Genomic DNA, 24,493 nt, shown 5'->3' on the forward strand with positions numbered 1-24,493 from the left:
CAAAATGCTTTCACACAGTTTGTGCAGTCTAGATCGTCGGAGTTCTATCGCAAAGGCATTAATAACCTTCCCATTAGATGGCAGCAATGTATAGATAATAATGGCAACTATTTTGATTAAATAAATTTGTTAAAAATTTAAAAAATAAACAATTTAGATTTTCAGTACAAATCGGCAATTTCATACTTTAACCCCTATTATTAAAAGAAAATTACCGATTTATATCATGACAGAAAATTCCATACAAAACACGAAATACTTATATCACACAAGGCGACGACGTTCTTAGGATGTCTACACAATATAGGTATATTTACTTTGTATATTTACATAATATACAAGATTTCCTCTGTATTTCCTTCGAAGTCTTTGCAAGGTTACAAAGGCTTTTAAACACGTACCATAAGAGTGCTATAAGGACCTTTTTACGACACATGACACTTTTATTTGCAACGTTATTGAAAATTGTTTTCTGTATTGACTTTGCAATATAATAAGGTGATAAAAGTTTTAACATCACCTTGTTATTGTCGTATAATTATAAAGGCACGCCTTCTACAATGTAGAATCTAATTTACTTAGAAACTTAGTATTTATTTAACAGCAGTAGATCTCCTTGTGAAGGAGTTCGTCCAAGGAAGTACTGCCACCTTATCTATTTCTGCTGCTAAGTAATAATGTGAGCGTTACTACGTTTCTGTTTTAACGTAACGAAGGGTAACGGTGCTGGTGAAATTACAGGCACAAGGGACTTCTCAACTTATGTCTCAGGTGACGGACGCAGTGGCAGACCCCTCAGATCTTTGCGTTTTAAAGCTCTGAGTGTCACTACAACTGTCATGGACAAGCTTGTCGCTTACTATCAGACGCTCGACTCGTTCGTCCTGTCGCTTGATATAAAAACTCAAAAGGCCCAACTGACCCCAGCAATCGACACCAACAATCAGATTTTCTACTATAAAAAGGTATATTTGACGTTTATTAAGTTAAATACACTAATATCAAAGAATTTTACTCAGTACTGTACGGAATTGTGCACTTATCATGTGGTACTAAAATGATTTCATAAATAACACAAAAAAGGCACAAATGCCTGTAATTGTGCACTTTAATTCTGAGTCAAGTGTTAAAAGTCACATTAAGTTAGTTATGCTCTTTATATACATTTTTTTTCTACTGCGCCGAATGAGAAAGTTAAGGTATTTTTTTAACATGGCTAATTAAACTACAGTGAGTTTATAATTAGTAATACAAAGATCGAACACTTAGAAAAAATCCTTTGATTCCTTAGTCAGCAGCTGGTACGGTCATTATCGGACTAAAATAGTGTTCACTACCTAATTTCCGTGGCAATTTTTATGATTTAAGTGTTTATCGTGCAATATACTTAATATTCGAGTATTGTATCGTGAAATATTATTTAATAATTACCAGATAATATACTTGAATATTTTTATAATAAAAATTGCCACGGAATTAGGTAGTGAACATTAGTCCGAGAATGACCAGATACACCTGTCACGGTTTGCTGGAAGACGTTGGTCCGAATCCAGCTGGATCGAAGAATTTTTTTAAGTGTTCGATCTTTGCATTAATAATTATAACAAACTAGTGGAGTAATTTCATAAAACTATTTGAAAGTCATGGTGGTCAAACATCGTGACAATCAATTAACCTCAAAATTACAATGAATTTCTGTATAAAATATAATATCTTGTGTATATCTAAGATAAATAAACTGTTTTAATATTAAAAATACACTTTAACTATTATTTATAACAGAAAAAATGTTGAATTTACTGCTTGTAACTTTCTTACAGAGAGCAATATGTACGGCATCAATTTTTATTTACTGCCTGTACTTTTACCGAGAGAGGGAGCCAGGGGTGTAGAACATTTACTTGTATGTTTATCGATATTGTTAGATTTTTTTTAAGACATCAACACCAACAACAACAACAACAACTCAAAGCTTTAAATCTGAGACCCTATAACATAAATTGACAAGTCCCATGTGCCTGTAATTTCACCCTTACACCAAAACCGGAACGCAGTATTGCTGCTTACTGCTTGGCGGCAGAAATAGGTAAAGTAGTAGAACTTCCCTGGACGAACTCTTTCACAAGAAGCTCTACTGCTACAAAAATGATCTTATTACATACTACATTACTAGTAGTTGCAAAACAAATTTCTTATGCAAGCCGTCGGAAATTGTGGCCTAAATGGACCTTTCGCCTTTGGTATACCATCGTTTCAAGGATTAACTCAAGCAAACATCGTATTTTTAGCATAAATACGTACCCTTTAAAAACGTTTACATGTTGAATTTTACACCTCTACACAACAGATCTATAAACTTGTTTACAAAAACACTATAATTTTAAAGGTTTTTGCTTCTTATTTCCTTAAGGCGAATACTTCCTGTTCCTCACAAAGAGCTTGGACACGTGATATATAATTAGGAAAACAACTCGCACTACTGTTACAATAGTGTTGTAACTCAATATGTGAAATGCATGATTATACTATTACTGAACGTAAAATTTGAATATCTACACTTCAGTACAACCGTCGTTAGAATGATGTAAGAAACAATTAAACGACATCTATTTAACTCAAAAGGCGACAAACATTTTTGTGAGTTATTTCTGAGCAAAACAGGCGTTATTCAAAGACAGGGAATTATTTATTCCCTCTTATTGTCAAATATATTTGCCAAGTTGGCAATACATACATTTTTCACGGGAAATTAGTAATTAGTTTTTCATCGATTCTGAAAAAACACACTTTTTGAGTGAATATACTATTGCATTAACAGTGCGAATTGTTTACATTTACTTCTTCATATTATGAGATCTGATTGGCTTACAATGGCTATTTGAAAAACAATCCTGGGAAGCACTGCACTGATATAGACAGGCGTGTCGCTTACTACCCGACGCACGACTTGTTCGTCCCGTCATTTGGTACCATAAAATAAACATACAAGTTTCTTATAATTAATACCTCATGCGTCCTATTGTTTTAGATTTTTATTTCTGTTTTAATTATTTCTTTTTTAATCAGGGTTATGTATGTATGGTTTTTACTACTGTACTAGTTTTGACACGTGTATCTATTATTATGCATTTTCTTTTTCTTGTATTATATTGCATGTTCAATAATGAAATTATAATTAATTTGATATAATTACCGAAACAGCCGCTTGTCGCTTTTTCTATCAAAGAAAACATACTAATATGCGAAGTGGCTAGAATCTTTGCCCATTTAAATAAATAAAACCAAACTTAAATAAACCAACTGGCCACAATGTAGTTAAGAAGCGTGTCAAGCGGCTTATAGGCGACTCGGATTTAATAGAGCCAAACCCGCAGAGTATTGAACATCACCGTAAAGCTTATCGATATTCTACATGATATATCAAGGAGAGTGTGCGATGAAATTCCACGATTTAATTCCGCCTTCCCCTTTCCATCACCGGGAAACTAAACGTGGACTTGAGTTCCACTCTTATGTTGTGGTTATTCCAAGGATTTGCACCAAGTATAACGCTTCCACATTTATATGGTGAACGAAGTGCCCTGAATGCAAACTTATACCCAGCACGCTGTAATTTGGGCCTTTTCAATCGTAAGTAAATCGAGAGTAAATAGGCATTATTTAGGTGTGTATGCTCCATCGCCGACCTCGCCAGTTTCCACCAGATGAGATGGGAGTCCCTAATGACGGGATGAACCGGGAGTGCCCCTCAGATCTTTGCCATTTAAAGGTCAGAATGGCACTGCAATTGCTAAGGACAGCCATGTCACTTACCACCATAAACAAAAAATTAAATAAGAACAAATCCGTTTAATGAATACGCTTCTACAATGAGATTCCGATTGGTGTTCAGAATTTTCCATTTATGAGGTTTAAAATTATAGAAGAAACAAAAGAAACAAAACTTTACTCTAAAGGTTAAACAGCTTCTGCGTACTTGGATGATAAAAAATCCTGGTAATGACCCGTTTAGCTCCTGCAGGTTGTCTCCATTTAAGATATTTGAAATAAATATTGTAAATGATAAATGCGTACAAAATTGTTTATTTACAAAAAGCAAACACTAAAGTTTCTTGATCATTCTTCTCATGGGAATCTGCCATAACAGTAAGTTTGCAACTTGCACACCTATGAAATAAAGATTATTTAAGTCTGGGTTTGAATACAAAATCTCCAGTTATAAGTTAACTCACTCACCTACATCTCACTTGTACAGCATATCTGGTTGGTATGCTGCAAACAGATTTCGCAAGCGTCAGTGTCGATTTCATAATTTAGCCGGCGCATGTCAGTTATATCATTGCTTTCGCCAACACTCACTTCGCCTCGTATCAAATTTCTATGAATGACATTTTAAATAGTGCAGCATCATTGGAAATTGTAAATGCTTCGTTTAATACATTCCATAATAAAATACTTATTGATAATTCATTTCTTTGTGAAAAGACAGGTTGTATGGATGTTACATGTACAAAGTAAGTATAGTTTCACTGTGTCCGGCTAAACATTAGGCGTACAAGCATATTCGTTTCTCCGTCGGTCGACTTCAATGTTCGGAACATTCCATCCTTATGTCGTTGATATACCACCCATTCGCACTAAGCGCTTAGCTTAGGCAAAGGAATTGAATACTATCTGTAATATCTGTGTTTTTCCCGAAACGTACAATATGGGGCTATTCAAGGCTAGACTAAATAGGCATTTTTAGGCAAACGCGTACCATCGTCGGTCACATCGTCGCTTAACATCAGGTGAGATTGTGGTCAAGCGTGTGCCCATTATTTATAAAAAAATATTCAACGTATATTTATACATTTAATCACATGCACTTCAACAGACTAAACCAAGTGTACCATGTTTTTTGATTGGATAATAATTGAAAAATGTTAACTATACGTCAAAATACAAAGTCTGCTGATATTGTGAAGTACATACGGGTGAAAGGCAATGGTACCCTGAGGGTGGAGCTGTTGGGATGCCGCCACAATGTGAATTTTAATTCATTTGTGGTGAGAATACCAACTCAACATCTGGCGACCTTCATGAAGGATGAGTTTTGGCCGAAGGGTGTCATATATCGACGTTTCCGAGGCCGGCTATCGGACACCCACGTTGCGTCATACGTCACAGACTATACGTGTAAATATTAATTAGTCGTTAGTGTTTGATTATATTGTTATGTACGTTAGTCTATAAGGTATGTATTTATGGGTCTTAGTAACCTGAATACGAATAAATATATAAAATAAATAAAAATAATAATAATTATAATAATAAGTTACAGAGACAGATGGCACTACGGCAAAAAGTTGTTAAAAATCAAAAACAAAGATCCAACAAGCACAGAAAAATTCATAAAGTCTGCTCGTTCGTTACGTGGTTTAATTGCCAGAGCATCTAGCATGGACTGCCTGAGGGTACTGGTTCGAATCCAGCCTAATCGAATGAGTCTTTTTGAGTGTTTTGATCTTTGTTGTAATAATTATAATTATAAAAAATTAGTGGAGTAATTTCATTAAAAAAAAATTTAATGGTACTAGAACATCGTGTTCATATTCAATAAACTTAAAAATTACAATTCGAAGAACATCAAAATAAACAAGTAAACGTCAACAATAATACAATGCAATTAAAGATTTATCATTTGAAAATTCGGACACTGTGTAATAGTACTTTTTATTATACACAATAAGTTGTACAATTGTTTTTAAAATTAAAACCTTAATTGTAGAGCAAGGGTCTCCTCTACGAAATTTAAGCCCACGTTAGACCAATGCGGTATCTGGTCCAAGGCTGCCACATTGGTGGCGCAATAAGTAAATGAACTTGATAGTTCAGAGTGAATATTTTTATTAATAATACCTACAGAACTACCTTAGTGGTAGCCTAATGAGAGAACGGTTGTTTCTCAATTGAGAGGTTCACGATTCGAATCCCTGAGCTGGCATGTACCTATTAAGCGCGATATAAAATCTTCTTCTTCTACATTGACTTATAAATAAATGGACGACGGGTCTAATACAAAAACCACGAAAAAATGTCCCAAGTCAACCTATTTAAACGTAGTGTAAAGGAATATGAAAAAGCTAAAACGTTGAATTTAAATTGTAATGTCATCGCAGTACTGTCTAATTTTGCTTGCTTCGCTGTCAGTCGAACAAACGAAGACTAAAGCGTGAATGACGCTCTGTATACGATTTTAACGCCCTATAAGTTCGGACACTTTTTAGCGCGAACCGGACGTCCATATAATTGTAAGTCAATGTTCTTCTATAAAAAAAATACTCGGTCCGTGTTAAAAATTTGCCATTTACAAGATTTGAAACTAAAGTGAAACAAAAACTTTACACGAAACGTTGTTAAACAGCTTCTGCGTATTTGAAACGATGTTTGACATAAATATTATAAATGATAAATGTATACAAAATGTTTATTTAGAAAGAGCAACCCTTTGAGTTTCTTGCTCATTCTTCTCAGGGGGCTCGTTCTTGGTCATTCTGCTGTACGAAGCAGTAGAGTTTAATTAATATGACAATTTCAAGTGTAATTTGCTTATCTATGAAATAAAGATTATTTGACCTTAACTCTAACTTAAGGAGGTAAGGTCAGTAAGTATGTTATTTTTATGTACTGTAGACATACTAACAATGTTTTTTTTTCGAAAGACAACCCATATGAGGATGAAAAAGGGTAAAAATATCTGTATGAGAAATAATATTCCTTGAACTTACAAAGATGAAACTTAATACAAATATTTCATAATGCAAATGGTAAAAGACTGACATGACATTTTTACAAAAATACTTCTAAATAGGGTTAAAATGGGGTATCAAAGTTTGTATGGGGACTTTTTAACGCGTGGTGCGATTTATTTCAAACTTAGTTTGTGTTCTGTAAATATGAAATAAATAAACACGTTTCAGGATTTTTCAAAACAACCCCTAAATAGAAGTAAATTAGGGTGTCAATATGAGAACTACTTGTGTAAACAACTTTCACATGGGATTTATCAACTTGTCCCAGGGTGACGGACGCAGTGGCAGTGTCTGTCAGATATTTGCGATTTGTAGCTATGAATACTGCTATGGACAGACGTGTCGCTTAACACCAGGCGCACGACTTGTTCGTCTCGTTACAAAGTAACCTATAAAAAAAAACTTACGCCGGAGAAGTCGCTGTTGGTCGCGCGAACAACAGCCAGTCACTATTATTGGTTATGTTTATTATATAAGTACATGTTAAGTATGTTCATGCTACATTATGTTTATTTTACACCGTATAAATTAACCATAAAATTTTGCTTTGTGATTTTTATTTCATTTTTTTCTGGTTTAAGTGTAGCACCAACCTTTTGGTTTTTTTTCTGTTTGGAACTATGGTTGACTGGTAGAGAATGCCTTATGACATAAAGTCTGCCATTTGTACATTATTGCATTGTACAAAAAGATTAAATTGAAATGCCTAAGCATCTTCGGCGACCTTGGCGACCCAACGGTTTACTCTGTGGACGCCAGACGAGAAGGTCCTGGGTTCGATTTGGGAATGAACTTTCTAAATTGATACTTGTGTGGGTGTTCTGGGAAGTGTTCCGGAGTGATTTCTGTTAATCTGACACCAGATAATTGGTCTCGACCGATTGGCACATTATCATTATCCCGCGCCTCATAAAATACTTCTTTCACACACGTCATACATAAACTTTGTCGTTTCCTGCTTTGTCAGATTTTCAACAGAAATCCCAAAGCATTTTTGTAAACAAATAATGAAGTCATTCAAGTAAGTATGTTTATAAAATAGGCGTGCGAAATGCGGTCGTCGGCTTTCCCAAAGTCGCCTTTTGTTTTTGGCTACAATAATAATGGCTTTGGTTACCTTATGTGTTACAGTTGTAACGGCACTTTAATGTTTGTTTTGTGAATTACCATTGAATACCCACATCTTTTGTTCGATTCATTAATCATTATTTTCCATTCAAGTGCAAAATTTGGTAATTAACGCTTGTTAACTACACTAACGAATAACTCACGTATTTAAGCGTGAAACATACTGAAAGCGATGCGGATGTTAGAGATCCCCCACAATAGCGTCTTTCGAGCGTCAGCGTCTTGTCAACGCACGCAGTTCAGTTTTTACAAGCTTATTTGATTAAATAAGGTGTTTTAAAGAAAAACAATATTTTGTTTACTTTATTTGAACTTACACTTAAGTACCATGCATTTTTTAAACTTTTTGCTTAAATGCACGATTCTCAAATATTTTTCTTTTATGTTATTTACATTTTTAATCTGGAATTCCATCACAAAGTATAGGGTCGTAGTGTGACAATAATCTATTAAATAATATGTACATACATGATTCCCAAAAGCTCCAACCAACTACATATTTTTCAAACCAATTAAATATTTTTTAAAAAGCATGACTCTGGGGAAAACCATCACTATATTAAAGGTTAAAATTAATAAATATTAACGATGAAGGAAAGTTCTGTTTCCTTCCCTGATATCTTCGAAGAACGATCTGAACATAGTGAAATTCTAAAGGTTGCTTTTTTAAATATACATTTGAATACATTTAAAATCTTTGTAAATGCCAAGTTTTGAATATCAACACGAATTTTATTATAGAAGCTTATATACATTGCCCCTTACATAAATTTGTGACTTTGTGAAGGCGATCGTCAAAAATTGCTAATTTATTTTTATTCCTCGTGTTAATGTTATGTATGTCACTATTTTTATTAAAAAAAAAATATTCTTCTTAACATAAATAACATTTTCGTAAATGTACTCTGACGGTAGTGTAAGAATATTAATCTCTTTAAACTGAATCTAATTATACTTACTATCAATGTCTAAACTTAACTTTCTCCTTTACAGCGGCGGTCAACAACGACGCGTATCATTCGCAGTAGCTTTAATGCACGACCCGGAGCTTCTAATCCTGGACGAACCAACGGTGGGCGTGGACCCGCTATTGCGCCAGTCCATCTGGACGCATCTAGTGAGGATCACCAGTTCGGGAGACAAGACTGTCATAATCACCACGCATTATATTGAAGAAGCTCGACAAGCGCACAGTGTAAGTCTGCATTTACACTGTAAGAAAAATTATACGAGCGCCTTAGACGTGGATTTTTTGCAGAATACAGTATTTTCTAGATCTGGAAATTTTTAAGGTTAGATTATATAGGATTCTTCGGGAAAATGCTACCGTCCTCGTCCTCATCTTCCCTTTTCAGCACGTGAACAAACGTGAATCGTCCGTCATGTCGAAGATTTACCTCGTGGAATGCCGTTCTACATTACGTCATCCACCTCATGGTGGCATCCATCACCTATCTTTATTCTATCAATTCGATTTGATCTGACAATTTCGCCACTTTAACTGTTTAGTTCTTAACGTCGGCGACTCTACAGATCTCTACATTTAGCATTGTCAGAGAAAAAATCGAGGCATTAGTTGAGTGGGGTCAGTCTACTACTAAAGCAAACTAAATAATTTTGTTGCACAACTTCCTGACATAGCACTTACGATAACTAACACTAAAATTACTTCTCAGATCGGTCTAATGCGCAGCGGGCGTCTCCTAGCCGAAGAATCTCCCCAAGCCCTTCTCACAATGTACAACTGCATTTCTCTCGAGGACGTCTTCCTGAAGCTCTCCAGGAAACAAGGGCAATCTAATGGTACGTGTTATTGTATTATTAGCTACAGTTTTGTAATATTAACATTCCGGATATTACACACAAACATCACCTCCACGTCTCATCATCTCAAGAGAGTCTATTGTGATTGACAAGTGACCACCAAACTTAATTACTGGTTTAATGAAATGATAAATGTAAATGTAGTTGTATAAGTCACACTAAAAATAATAAATAAAGTTTAAAAGTGTAAGGCTAAAGTTTGCCTACTTTATACGATCTATAATTAAGTTTAGGTTTCAGACTTAACTTTTTGAAACACGGGAACCATATTTTTATAAGTTATCTCTTTATACTCTCGGGATTTCGGTAAGTTTCAATTAGTGCAGGGTGCGAAATGATCTTATTGTTTAATTTTAAATTCGGGACTTAATCGTGTATAAATGATTTGATTTGAAAAATCAAATAATGTGTGAAAATCATTAGTTAGTGACATGATCTTATATAGCTTGTGCGAGACTGTTATGTTTTCACACTGTGCAATTTCCGTAAAAAATGTTTTAGCTGGTTTTTGTAGCGGTAAATCTTGGAGGTGGGCGTTAAATGTAATTTGAACGTCTATGTTTTAGCAATGCATTACTTTACGCTAAATTTTTTAGTATTTTGTTGCGAATGGCAACCTTAAAATTGGAATCATGTGTGTGTTAATTGTTTTTTGAACATTGCAAGCTGCAGGACAATATTAGCGGCGCTGTCAAACACTACACCATTTCACTGCGCTACAGAACATCTTGTCTCCCACCAGAATTTTCCTGTACTAAACTCTACGTCTAATGCACTAAACGATAATTTTTTTTTATATTCTTATTTCCGTATCGATACATACTTGGTAATCAATATTATTCATTAGCTGGTTGCGAAGTTAAAAAGACAAAAAACTGTTTATGAAAATGTTTTAAATGTGGGAACCGCGTTCTTGGAGTATTGTTATTTACCTACATGCTAGTAATTGCATCGTGGCTTTGTCGTCAACACATGATATTTTTAAATATTTTGTATACGATGCCTTTACATAAAGAATATAGTGTAATGCTAAATATAAATTTAGTGTGGCGCTTGGTTATTTTTCGCGTCTAATTAAGTTAAAAAATATATTTAATTTGTGGAAAAATTCACGTGGCTTTTAAACGTGATTGCTTAGTTTCAATTTCTTACTATATATGAATGTTTAATTAACTAGAATGATATGTGAATCATATACAGATATGTAAATTTTCATGGATAAATCCAAAAATTGGCAGCGACGGTTTCCCAGGTAATAAATTGCTTGACTGCGCGTCGACAAACTAATCTCACAAGTTTATTAACCTTAATAGGAATGAATGAACTGAAGATATATATATATATATATATATATATATATAGTACACAAAATATATAATAAATCAGCTCTTAAAGTCGTATAATAATGGTTAACAGATGGTTTTCCCAGCAAAGGCGAGTATTACGTCTTTCGTGATTCATAAACTAGTTTGTAATTTTTTCATTCCTCTTTCTGAATAGTATCTCTCCATTTCAAAAGACGTGATAGGTAGGCAGGTTTGCAATCGAAGTTAACTACTACACGCTTTTTGATAACTAACTCACGGCTACCATAGAATATAGTACAAATCTACTTGTAATCCTCTCACAAGAGCTAGAGCTCTTGAGAATTTCTCCAGGGAATTACTGCCACCTTACCTATTTCTGTCGCCAAGCAGTAGTATGAGCATTGCTGCATTCCAGTTTTAAGGCGTAAAAGGTGCTGGTGAATTTACAGGCACATGGGACTTGTTTAGTTCCTATTAAGATTAAATATGATAACTGGAATAAATTAACATTAGCGGGCAGCCAAAAGAAACCTGTTTGTTTATACAACAATAAGGAAAAGGTCTCAGGGTGACGGGGATCATTGCTATTTAAAGTTCTGAATGACACTTGCAACAGCCATGGACAGGCGTGTCGCTTACCACCAGGCACATGACTTGATTGTCCCAGCACTTGGTATCACAAATATATGATATAAATAAATGTTACCTAACTAAAGAAACCTAAGGCAAATGTTACAAAACGGTACCTACTTATTTTAGTCTAAAACTTGGTAGTATGTCCATCAATTCAGCATTAATTAATGTCCTGAAACATTAATTAAATCACTTCTTCTTGTGGTTACTCTTCTATCTATTATTTAACTGCCTGCGAATGGTTACCATGACTGCCACGCAGAGGATCCAGGTTCGATTCCCGGGCCGGGAGTAATATTTGTATGGCCTACATTTATTTCTCTCATGAGTTTGGGTGTAATTTGTGGTTGTTTATGTGTGTGTCCATGGCATCCGCGACACAGGGTTTCCCTAGTGCGGGGCTATGTTAAGTGGGTATGCGTTATATTTCTATTGGAGGTTGCACAACATCATGGCAATCGTAATGGTACTGCAGTGGAGCCATTCCTGTAACCAAGAGTGGTGCCTTGAGCAGACTTTTAGTTATCCAGTGATTTTGCTCTAAATGATCATCATCCTATTTAATAGCCAGACGCTTGTCGGTATAGTCACAGATAACATAGCCAGCTCCTTGACCTCTTTATATAGCTGCTCACTTTAATCTTCTTCTTCGTCCTTTCTTTCTTTTCGCTTCTATGTTCCTCTCAAATATGACTCTCACAAATTCGTCATTACGTAACAAATATCCAAATATTTTCGCTCTATTGTACCTATACATTTCTGTACTCTATTGTATTCAGACAATTTCTTTCTTTTCAAAACTGGATGATAAGCTGGAGTGATTTGAACTTATTCTTTATTAAATCACAGGCAAAAAAATTGTCTCTTACCTTGGGTCCTACAAAGGAAGATGGACCCAGAACAGCGCCTTGTGTAGATCAACTATTGGATCAATATTATAAGAAGGCAAACAGACCGCTAGCAAAATACACAAAGACACCTCGATTGGCCAATCCAGTTGTAATCACGACCTTTGCCCTTGCGTGTTGAACAAGAAACAATGCAAGGTTGCACAAATGATCCAAAGACATGAGCATGCTCCGGTGAGGAAACGTCACCTTGTAACGATATAAGTGCCCGAAATAAATAAATTCAATGAGGATGTTCCAAATGTTAATAGGACCAGTTTTAATTTACAGGTCAACGTACCCATTTTGACTGAAAAGTCATTGATGTTTTGTATACGGTATCATGTATGTACGCCATACATCTTACTGTTACTCATGCGTCTTCTGTTCGGATTTATGGGCATAGTGAAGAGAAATAACTATAATATAATAAACAACTGGTACAACAGTAATAGTTAAATATATGAAAAGAGAGACGACTCTTGCTTCCTCTTATGATAGGTGTTCTAGGACCCTTGGTGCTATGGAGACGTTCAAAAGCACCACGTAACGAAATTGTAGAGAGACAAATAGATAACAAGCCATAAAAGTAGCCTTGCGCTGAATTTTTATCAAATACGCCGCAAAATATCACTCCGAACGTTGAAATAAAACTTTTACCAGTTTGAAAGTGTTCATAAGTTTGGTTACATTAACTGTATAAATCATAACAGCGATGACTTTACGTTACAGATTTACTGAAAGATGTGAATAAGTTTATGAAACAATTCATGGAAATAAATTCACGAAACGTAGTCATTGCGCCCTGCACATCATTATGTTAGGGAAACAGAAATCAGCTGCAGATACATTCATTATGCTTCTCATCACAAAACCGCATAATGTTATAAATAATTACATGAGACGTATAATGGTTTAACTATGACGATGACGTATAACAATAGTTCAATAAAGAAAACCGACTTTAAAAGTTCGTACCTGTATTTGCCAATTTTTATTGAAATCGGTTTACGGAAAGTGGACTTAAATCCAATAAACCGGATTCATTCCCTAATTTGCTAACTTTACATATGGAAGATTATTAACCACTATCGAGATACCCCTCACCTCACCTCAGATACCTTTCCAACAAAAAAGAATCATCAAAGTCGGAGTAATCGCGTATCACAAACCCAAAAAAATACAGTCGAATTAAAAACCTTCTCCTTTTTTTGAAGTCGGTTAAAAACGAAACGACGTGGAGCGACCGAAAAAGGCTGTCGACGAGCAAGACTCATTTCGTTAGAAATACGTAATGACGTACGTTACAATGGTAAAACCACAAAATACGTCACTTCCTAACAGTTAAGCCAACAAATTAATAAACAGAGTTAATCTTTAAAGTAATATTTAACCAGAACTGGAAAGAGAACTTTGATACCTTTAACCGTTGACTCATTGCTAATTTACTTAGGTAGGTATTATAATTTTAAAAAATCAGCATGTCATGGTTTGAAATTCATAGAATTCTTGTTATTCGAAGAAACACAATGAAAAAGTCCTTCAATCCGGCTGGATAGCCACGGTTTGCAAACAGTGGCTAGTTCGTATCAAGCCGATAAATGTTTAAAGAATTCTTTATTTCCGGTTTTACAAAACGATGTGTCAAGTGGTTATGAACAGGACCTCAGATCTCCTCTTACATTGTGTCGTAGAAAGAAACTACGAAGAAGAAGTAGTAGGTATATATTTCTCTTCCTAGTAGTAGATATAAAAATTCTTCAATTTTGCACTATCTGATTTATCTACGAACAACGGCAACACTGCAGAATCAACTCTACGCCACTGAAAGAACTAACCAAAGTCCTAAAGTTAGCGTTGTTGTAGCGTTTAAATGTTAGCGTTCTGTTAACTGATGTTGGCTTATCTATATATGAAGAGTCTATCAAATGGCTTTGGTTATTGGTATTTGGTTTATGGTATTTTTTTTATATCAACTGAACTAAATAGACCACGTATACCGTACGATATATATTTTTCAAATGGCTTTAATCTTAGAATAATAACGCATTGAAACCTAGTCCGCACACGCTAAGTGAGGCAAATTGAAGCGCTCCCAATGGGCCTACATGAGCGGGCGGGTTTCAGCGCTCAAGGTCAACTTGCACCGCGAACAGCTCAAGAATTTTAGCTAAAAATGACGAAAGGTGCGGTAAATGAGTGTAAAAATATGTCGGACAAACATAAAATAGATACTAACATCACATTCCACAAGGAAGTAACGCGTTTCAACTTGTATTTTTATATAAATATTCACTAAAACCGAAAATTAACCTACTACTAAAACTAGCCTACATGAATTTGATTTTTGCCTCACTTGTGACAGTTCGTTGGATATGAAACTATCATTCTATGCGTTATTATTCTAAGGCTTTAATTATGTTTGTAAAAAAATAAACTCTCCGCTCGACCCAAGCAAAATGAACCGTATTAATACGGGAAAAAATTGAATTCGAGCTGAGATAGTAGATAGTATCGACTCTGAAGGATGGATATTTGAATACGCCTTCTATTCAATACATTCTACTAAGTTGGAGAACAAATTTCTTTTGAAAATACCTACTACTACGTACTAATAGATATCGGCTTAGAATAGATACGTTATCGGCTTATTTGCTGCTGTACATAAGCCTCCCCCTGAACACACCAACTCTCTCCCTGTCCTGATTGGGCCGCCAGCATCTAACCTCTGCCGGGCATCCTTCTCAGGTCATCCGTCATTCTTGTCGCAGGTCGTGGTACTAGTACAAATCTGTTCCATCGACCATCAGCCTTTCTGCAGACATGTTCGGCCCGCTGCCACTTCGCTTACTAGTTTTGCTAGCTATGTCGGTTTCTTTAGTTCTCTGACGTATGACTTCATTAGGAATTCTGAAGTACTGCCATCGCACCATTTGTCAACGTATGTCACAGGGTGACGGGCGCAGTGGTGGTGAGATTTTTTCCTTTATTTTTTCCATCCTCTAAGGATTTTTGCGATTTAAACCTCTGAGTGGCACAGCAACTGTCATGGATAGGCGTGTCGCTTACCGCCAGGCGCGCGACTTGTACATCCCGGCATTTGGTATCGTAAAAAAGACCCCCAAGCATAGCTCATGATTATGAAAATTAGCGTCGTAGCACACGCAGTGAGACGACACCAAGCTGAATGGGCACAGCATGCACATTTTATGGCTTATCGCTTAATTATTTATTGTTATAGTTATTTGCTTCCAATTTGTGTGTTATTTAAGTGTATTATCTAATTGTTATGCTTTTCCCCCTTTTTGATTTCGATTTTTTTATGTTACTTATAAATGTTGTAATTTTTAAATTTCGCGCTCCATTGCACTTTTTTTATTTTGGCAATTTGATTTTGTGTACTTTTACCTATATACTACTTTAAATAAATTGTTAATATTCATACGTCACTAAATAGATCGTTCAAAACCAATGACTCATTGCAATATGGCAATATCTTTACTTCGTAGTGAGACGTGGAAACACGAGATCTTTATGTATATATGTAAATACAAGGATTATTATATATTACAAATAGGTCATTGATTAGTAACAAGCTGACTAGAGATTTCCTTATGTAAAGCGATTTGACCGTATAACAATATCAGGTGCAGCAAAAAGGCCAGCTTACATTTTAATTTACTAATATTTGAAACCCGGAATAAACGCATTTATACAACGCGTTTTTTCGACGTTTCGGCCAGGTTGCACTGCGCCACTGGAGCCCGGCCGAAATGTTCACGCACATTTATTCCCGGTTTCAAATATTAACAAAGCAATGTGAAGGTTTTGAAAGTGTACATTTTAATTTAGTTCCACCCTCACCGTTCCTCCTTAGGTCGATTAGAAAGTCCTCAGCACTCTATGCTTATGTTGTTGATATACTTACCATCCGCACAAAGAGCTTTGCTTCCTCTTTCTAACGCAAAGGAGTACGTACATTACCGGAATATGTGTTTGCCGAAAACTATAATTTAGGGCTATTCAAGCTTAGAGTGAACAGGTATTGTTTAAATGTTGTTGTCGTACGAAAACATTTCAAAAATATTATTCATTAAGAAGAATAATTCGCGAAAATGAATTGTGTGTTATTTTATTTCTTTTATAATTATGTCAGCTTTTGCACCTGCATAAGCACGTACACCCTATCTTATTATACATACAGGATCACAGTGTTTTGTAGTTTAAAAACACTGGGCCTTTTTTATTTTATTGATTGTGTGGACCATATTACTTTTGTTATGAAGCTAGAATATTACGACGTAAATGGCAAGAACTTGTCTCGTCATACCTTAACGGTAGAATTCAGAAAGTAGTCATAAATGGTGTGACTTCCTTGGGTTCTCCGGTAAAAATGGGTGTTCCGCAGGGCTCAATACTTGGACCGTTCTAATTTCTCATTTATATTAATGATCTACCATTCTTTGTTAAGGACCTTTGCGACATAGTATTGTTTGCTGACGACACATCCTTGATTTTTTAACAGACAGACATCACATAAACTATGATAATATTAACGATACCCTTTCAAAGGTAGTTTATTGATTGAATGTTAACAATTTATTGCTCAATGATAAGAAGACAAAGTGTGTTAAGTTTGAATTACCTAATGCAAAATCGACTAGTCCAATCATAGAAATAAATGGAGAAAAGTTAGACTTTGTTAAGAAACATGTCTTTTTGAGAGTGACCTTAGATAGTAAACTTCAATGGTTTCCATATAATATCTTCCTTAGCCAGCAGAACTGTATACGTTTTTACAATAAGATTCCGGAAAATATATTAAGATTATCATTACCTAAGTTTAAAACTTACATTAAAAGTATTTTAATTGAAATGTCATATCACAAAATTGAAGAGTACATTTTAGATAAAGAAGTATGGACAAGACAACAAGAGTCTAGATTCCACGCAATTATGATTCAAAGTGTATTCCATAGCATTTAAGTTTATTTGACAAGAGCAATCCCTAGAGTTTCTTGCTCGTTCTTCTCAGGGAGGTCAGCGTAGCGAACGAGCAGTAGCTTAAAAACGGCGTTTTCAAGTATAAAAATTTTACCTCTGGAATAAATGATTATTTGACTTTGACTTGTACATTACATTATATTATATTATTTTATGTGAAAATACTCCAATCTGTTTATTTAGCTCTGTTGGTAAGAGCGGTGGCCCCGGTGTGGCACCAGAAGGTGGTTCTAGTCCAGTCAGATAGAAGGAATTTTTCTTTGTGAAGTTCGATATTTGTATCCTCTGTATCTTCCAGTGAATCTTAATAAGTTGCTTGTGGGCCCTGAAATGGTGAGAGAGAAGAACATTGACATTTGACCTCAATATTCCTGGATAAATAAGTTCTTAAAAATTCTGCAATATCTCACGGTTCAATTATTATTGTCCAATTAATTGTATATTGAAATTAAAATTCCAGGTCAAGCAAATCAAGTAGTAGAACTAAACGTGACTGGAGGAGCGCTCGGACTGAATAAGATGTCGAAGCGCGAGGAGGCGCCGTACGCGGCCGAGGACGCCCAAGTCGTCGGCCTGAACTTCCACCAAAGCAAGGAGGTGCTCATTGTGGACCATAACGGCGCTGGCAGTAATGGAGACGTGAGTTATGGTTCCTTGAGAAGTTTTAAGAATTTAAGGAACTTGAACGATTTTTCCTTCTCATCAAGTTTTGGTTACAACACAAAACATATTTTCTTCTATTTCAGTACTGAATGTAAGACATCAGTGAATGTACTGTGGTATAGAGAACACTGCTAGTCTTTTCATCTTATAAGAAACCGCACAAACGTGGTCTTCCGTTGGATACAAGGCACACGTTTGTGCGGTGGCTAAAACCCCGAATATAAAGCCTCTTGTCTGGGAGATTCCCAGTTATTTGAGACTGTTTATTTTCGAGATTATAATTACAATATATTTACAATTTTTTACATAATAATTACCCACATTTGCCCTCACATTTTCTTCTTCTATTTATATAAGTTTCAAGAATAAATTAAAGCTTTTTAAAATAATCCAATTCAGAAAATTGACAAATTCCTAGAACTGAGTCTGAAGGAAGACCGAATTTTTATAATTATTTGAAGGATTTCTAAAATAATTTATCTTTGATTTTTAAGACTGAATTATATTACGCATATTATTATTTTCATGCATTTATGGTTTTGATATTATTGCCGTTTTTTTTAAATGACATTTTTTCGTTAATTAATTTTGACTGTTTTTTATTTCATGAAATAGTAATAGGTGATAAGGTGTTTTCGTCATTTCTGACTTGCCAAGTGTGACAATTTTTTGTAACAAGGCATATAAATTAATTAAATAGCAAACTTAACCTGAATTTAATCGCTATTTACTAAGGGTATATGTGATTTTGTTGGTTCCAGCTCCCTGGAAAGGTGACCGGTGCAGTAACTAGCGAATGTGAGGACTGTGGAGACTGCTTCAATGTGAGTATATTTTTGTTATCCTTTTCGGTATTATGTGAACTTGAATCAAATGGCCAATACCACGGTTTTTGTTTTACCTCATACACTGTCATTTTCTGCAAAATAAGTACCAATACAGTTCAATTACAGCTTCAAATATATTTTGTTATTTTCACACAAATCGTGTATCACTTATTCTATATTTTTGGTCAATATGATTAGAATCTATCTAACAACTACGATATTTCAATTCTAGCTGACATCCCGAGGCAAGATAAAGGCATTGATCCAGAAGAATTTCCTCCGAATGTGGCGTAACATCGGCGTTATGCTCTTCATCTTCGTGCTGCCTGTAATGCAAGTCATTCTTTTCTGTATGGCCATTGGCAGGGATCCCGTTGGACTTAAATTAGTAAGTGTATTTGTAAAAGTAAAATAAAATAAGGGAGAAAAAAAATAAGTTCATGTCTAGCTTATAAAAGAGACAATGGAACGATGAACATGCAAAGAGCGCGCAACCATTGTTTTGTTTGTTTAATAACAAAATAATAACAAATTTTGTTATAAGAACTCGATATTTTGAAGTATTTCCTGACCAACTATTACCTACTGCTGAACCAAAAAAGAAATCGATGGAACCAAATTGTTAAATGTTGATAACTGTGATTCCGAGTCTGATTAAGAAGATCAACTCAATTTTAGTTATGTGGAAGAACTAGAATATAAAACATCGGTTCTTGAACAAAGACCATAATATCCTATTCCTTTCGTGCTTTACACTCTTTATACATAGATTAAATTTCATCGTTTTCTCAATCTTTTAATCTTACACCTATTATTCATCTATTAATACTATTTAATTGTGTTCTTTCCAGGCAATCGTTAACAACGACGTAACCATCCTCGACGGCTACTGTCCCTACAATCAGTCCTGTTCAATGAAGAATCTCTCCTGTCGATATCTTGACCATCTCAGGAATAATTCCATAATCAAAGAATACTATGCCGATTTGACATCAGCACTTAACGCTGTCAAAGAGGGAGATGCTTGGGGAGCCCTGTATTTTAATGAGAATTATACGGACTCTCTTTTTGCGAGATTGGCTTTAGGCAAGTATTACACTTACCTATATTTTGTTTAAAGAGTTACTTTTTGTATAGTATCAATAATACAGAACAGAAGTCCTTCATTTTGAAATGCAATTCACAAATATTATAGCAATAGACTTTTATAAGGCTTTTGACAGAGTATCTTTCAACTATTAACACAAACACTGAGATATGTCGTACCGAATAGAGGCGCTGATATGGCAGTTAACGTGGTCTCTACTAGGGATCTTCTTAAACAGATCTATGTTTCTCTTATGGAGTCTATTATTACATACTGCATTCCGGTCTGGGGTGGTGCAGCTAAGTCAAAATTTATTGAAATAGAACGAGCTCAACGTGGTTTGATCAAAATGATGTATTTTAAAAAAAGAATTTACTCCACAGAAAAATTGTATAAACTGACAAAGCTGACTTCTGTTAGAAAACTCTATATACTCTACACAGTAATAAAACAACATAAAAATTTACTATATAAACCTAGGGTTACAGGTAGAAGAACATGTTATAAAATTGCATTAGTACCAAAAATAAAAACTACTGCGGCTAGTAGACAGTACAAATACAGGGCCTCATATCTGTATAACACTCTTAACAAAGAACTTGATATATACAACAAAATAGTTTATGACTGCAAATTAGCCATTACAAAATGGCTCGAAACTAAGTCGTATGAGGAGATTGAGCAATTACTACTAGTTTGAAATAAATAAATAAATATATAAATAAATAAGTAAACATAAAAGCGAGGTATTAGTTGATATAATATAATATATATAGTAATTAAATGAAATCAAAACTGAACAGAAATATGTGCGCTCACACACACACACACACACACACACACACACACACACACACACACACACACACACACAAACACTCATTCACACACACTTAATGCATATACATATACACGGACATGCACTCACACAAAGTAACACATACGTTAAATTAGTCTTAGTTTATTAAGGTTAATGTAAGAGCAATGTTTAATTATTAATTGTAAAGAAGAGCGATGTTTCCTAACACAGGCCTTATCAAGCTTAAAAGGAAACATCAGCCCCTGAATTATGCCATGTACAGTGAAGTAATAAAATATTTTTAATATTTTTATTTTTATTTTTTATTTTTTTATTTTACTATTTTTATTTTCCACAGCGGACACAGCCGACGATGAAACCATTGAATCTTCAGAAGTGCAAGTGTGGCTCGATATGTCCAATCAGCAAATCGGTCTTATGTTGAACAGAGATATATCGTTTTCATACAGGGACTTCGCGCAGGTACGTTCTTGGGGCCAGTTTTGTTCTTATTATACGGACGATTACGAATTAATTTATTCGATTGGGATACGTCCTGTGCACGGCCTATTGTGTCTTCATATTGCATTAGATAATTACAATAAACTCGGTTCCAAATTAGTGCCATAATAAAGAGTCATTTATGCTAATTTATGAACCTTTAGAAATTAAACAATTCTTATCGAGCAAAATATTTTTCTCGTTTTCAGGACTTACTGAAAAGTTGCGACTACAACCCGAAGATCGGCGACATACCCATCGACTTCATGGAGCCCATCTACGGCGACACCAACCCCTCGTTCACGGACTTCGTCGCTCCCGGCGTGATCCTGACGTGAGTTCCCCTCTGCACCGTCCGAGCGCGAGAGCGAAACCGCTTCTTCGCTTCTTCGCAGCCACTGCAGCAGCTAACTCGCTTTCCCGCCGCAGGATCGTGTTCTTCCTGGCCGTGGCGCTGACGTCGTCGGCGCTGATCGTGGAACGCACGGAGGGGCTGCTGGACCGGTCGTGGGTGGCCGGCGTGTCGCCCGGCGAGATCCTGTTCTCGCACGTCGTCACGCAGTTCGTGGTCATGTGCGGCCAGACGGCGCTGGTGCTCGTCTTCATGATCCTCGTGTTCGGCGTCAAGTGCAACGGGAACGTGGTCTTCGTCATCATGCTCACGCTCATGCAGGGTAAGTATCCGCCCGTCCCTTCCACCCGGCCCGGCCGCGACCGCGACTGAAGGGCATCCCTCATGCAGGGCTGTGCGGCATGTGCTTCGGCTTCGTGATCTCGGCCGCCTGCGAGCTGGAGCGCAACGCCATCCAGCTGGCGCTGGGCTCGTTCTACCCCACGCTGCTGCTCAGCGGCGTCATCTGGCCCATCGAGGGCATGCCCTGGGTGCTGCGCTACGTGTCGCTGTGCCTGCCGCTCACGCTGGCCACCACCTCGCTGCGGTCCATCCTCACCCGGGGCTGGCCGATCACGGACCCCGAGGTCTACATGGGCTTCGTGTCCACCGTCATCTGGATCGCGCTGTTCCTGGTCGTCACGATAACGATTTTAAGATTCAAACGAGGTTAACGCGTCGTCCCGTTTGGAATCTCTCGCTCAATCGACTTGTAGTCAAAATTCTGTAAGGTGACGGTGCCGACGATCGGAGGGTAGCTGTATATTTGATGGTACTTTTCTAAACTGGCGACGTCTTTCGAATAACCTTTTCCTTCCAAAAGTAGTTTCGCTAATGATCACGTTTCTTTCCGGAGTTGCTCGGGTTCAAATTGTAAGCGAACTTTTTTAAGTTTCGAACTCGGAACGCAGTTACCCTCGCCGAATGTAGATTATTCTAGAAACCTGTTTTTAATACCTGCCGTTTTCTGGGCAGAACCGGTTGTTTAGATTAGAATAGTAAAATTACTGATATTGATAAGACTTCTTTATGTCATAATGTTATTTAAATTTACACAAAGTCTTATTTTCATCAGTAAATTCAAAATATAGGTGAAATTACGTAAACGATACTTACTTTAGTTATGTGCACATCGATTCTTTTTATTGCTCAATCCAGATTAAAGTATATTCTAAGTACTTAAAGATGAATGACTGTAGTCGAAAGTATATAAATAGTAGTATTTATATAAAGTACATAATGTACTTATTAATTAAGGTATGGGGAGTGTTAGCAACTATGATTGGTCCAGCGCTTTTACGGTGTTTTTTCTCTGGTAGAGGAATTTTTAAATGTAAGGCTTTTTGAGATACCTGATTAAAAGAGTTACCATAGAGTAAGATGGTGCCATAGACAACAAATATTAAGTCCTTTTTTTTCAAATTTTGTACGTTTCTGTTTGTTTATTGATCAAATCTGACATTTTAAAGGCACCAATTTTTTCTGTGACAAATCACAAACTTGCGCCATCTTGAATTTTTTTTTATATAAGGGTGGACAATATTGTAGTTTTTAACAAAAATCTATATTTAAAAATCGAACAATATTACTTTATAATCGATGGGTTTTTAAAACTATTTTTTGACAGAAGTAGGTTTTAGACCAATTAGGAATGTACAGTAAGTTAGGTCATGTATTTTGGAAACTAGTTATTTAGGACTCGTGGACAACGTTAGACTTAAGTTTGTAATAATAATGGCGTATAAAACTTTAGATTTTCCTTGAAATCGGCCATGTTGAGGTTATCGCCGACTTTAAGAATACATCTAGTGTTTTACCACTTATATATATAGTTGTATAGAATAGAAGTGTCGACCGACTGTGATTATATTTGCTAACATTGACATGTTTTGTAATAAATGACAATTCTACAATAATACTGTACCAAATGAACTGCGTTTTTCTTTTACCAAAAAGTTACCTAGTTTATAGTTCGTCCAGGGAAGTACTGCCACCTTACCTATTTCTGAAGCATGTCAGCATATTGTGTTTTGGGTTTGGTGAGTAAGGGTGTTGGTGAAATTACAGACACATGGGACTATTGTCTACCTACGTATCAAACCTGACAGATAGCTTAGTTCCCGATACGAAAAGATGTATGAAAACAAACAAAAAGGGCTACGCGAGCTAACTTAATGCGGGGAGGTGGGAAAATTAATTGCATGAAAAAAATATTAAACACAAACGCAGCTATTTTATACGATTTAACCTTCACTGGTTTCGCGAATTAGCAAATTAATTTACTTAGATTTTTATTAACATTGTCTTCAAATCGATACCTCCAATGAACACTTCGTCAACTCAATTTTTGGACGGTTTTTGTTTTGTTTTTTTTTTCTTTATTTTTATTTTCACAAATTTAGTTTCTTGTTTCTTTTTCAATTTTTCGTTTTTTTTTCACAAAATTCGGAAAGTATAATGCTACTAAATAAATATGACTATTTACAAAAGTAACAGAAAATGACTAAAAAATAAAGTAAGGCATCGAAATGCTGAACTCGAAATTGTTCACAAAGTTTTTAAGTGATATTAATCTTTGATGGTAATAAAAAAAAAGGATTTTTGTAATAAATAAACAACGAGTTAATCTAAAATTAACAATAGTTTAA

The 24,493-nt window shown here is 35.7% G+C and overlaps 1 protein-coding gene across 2 annotated transcripts in view; it reads left to right on the plus strand.

Moving 5' to 3' along the window:
- Positions 1-23,698, plus strand: part of LOC113227802 (ABC transporter G family member 23) — a 148,498-nt gene extending 124,800 nt beyond the window's left edge. The window contains exons 6-15 of one of the 2 annotated variants that reach the window (XM_026460823.1): positions 8,916-9,117; positions 9,599-9,725; positions 18,038-18,216; positions 19,002-19,064; positions 19,300-19,455; positions 19,919-20,153; positions 21,312-21,436; positions 21,664-21,788; positions 21,884-22,128; positions 22,197-23,698. In XM_026460823.1, coding sequence (XP_026316608.1) covers positions 8,916-9,117; positions 9,599-9,725; positions 18,038-18,216; positions 19,002-19,064; positions 19,300-19,455; positions 19,919-20,153; positions 21,312-21,436; positions 21,664-21,788; positions 21,884-22,128; positions 22,197-22,519 — 1,780 coding nt within the window. In that variant the 3' untranslated portion in view covers positions 22,520-23,698. The remainder of the gene's footprint in view (positions 1-8,915; positions 9,118-9,598; positions 9,726-18,037; positions 18,217-19,001; positions 19,065-19,299; positions 19,456-19,918; positions 20,154-21,311; positions 21,437-21,663; positions 21,789-21,883; positions 22,129-22,196) is intronic. The other variant, XM_026460824.1, reaches the window with a different exon arrangement.
- Positions 23,699-24,493: the final 795 nt, after the last annotated feature.

This window comes from Hyposmocoma kahamanoa, unplaced genomic scaffold (assembly GCF_003589595.1).
Source record: "Hyposmocoma kahamanoa isolate Upper Pololo Valley unplaced genomic scaffold, ASM358959v1 217, whole genome shotgun sequence".
In the NCBI taxonomy this organism is placed as follows: Eukaryota; Metazoa; Arthropoda; class Insecta; order Lepidoptera; family Cosmopterigidae; genus Hyposmocoma; species Hyposmocoma kahamanoa.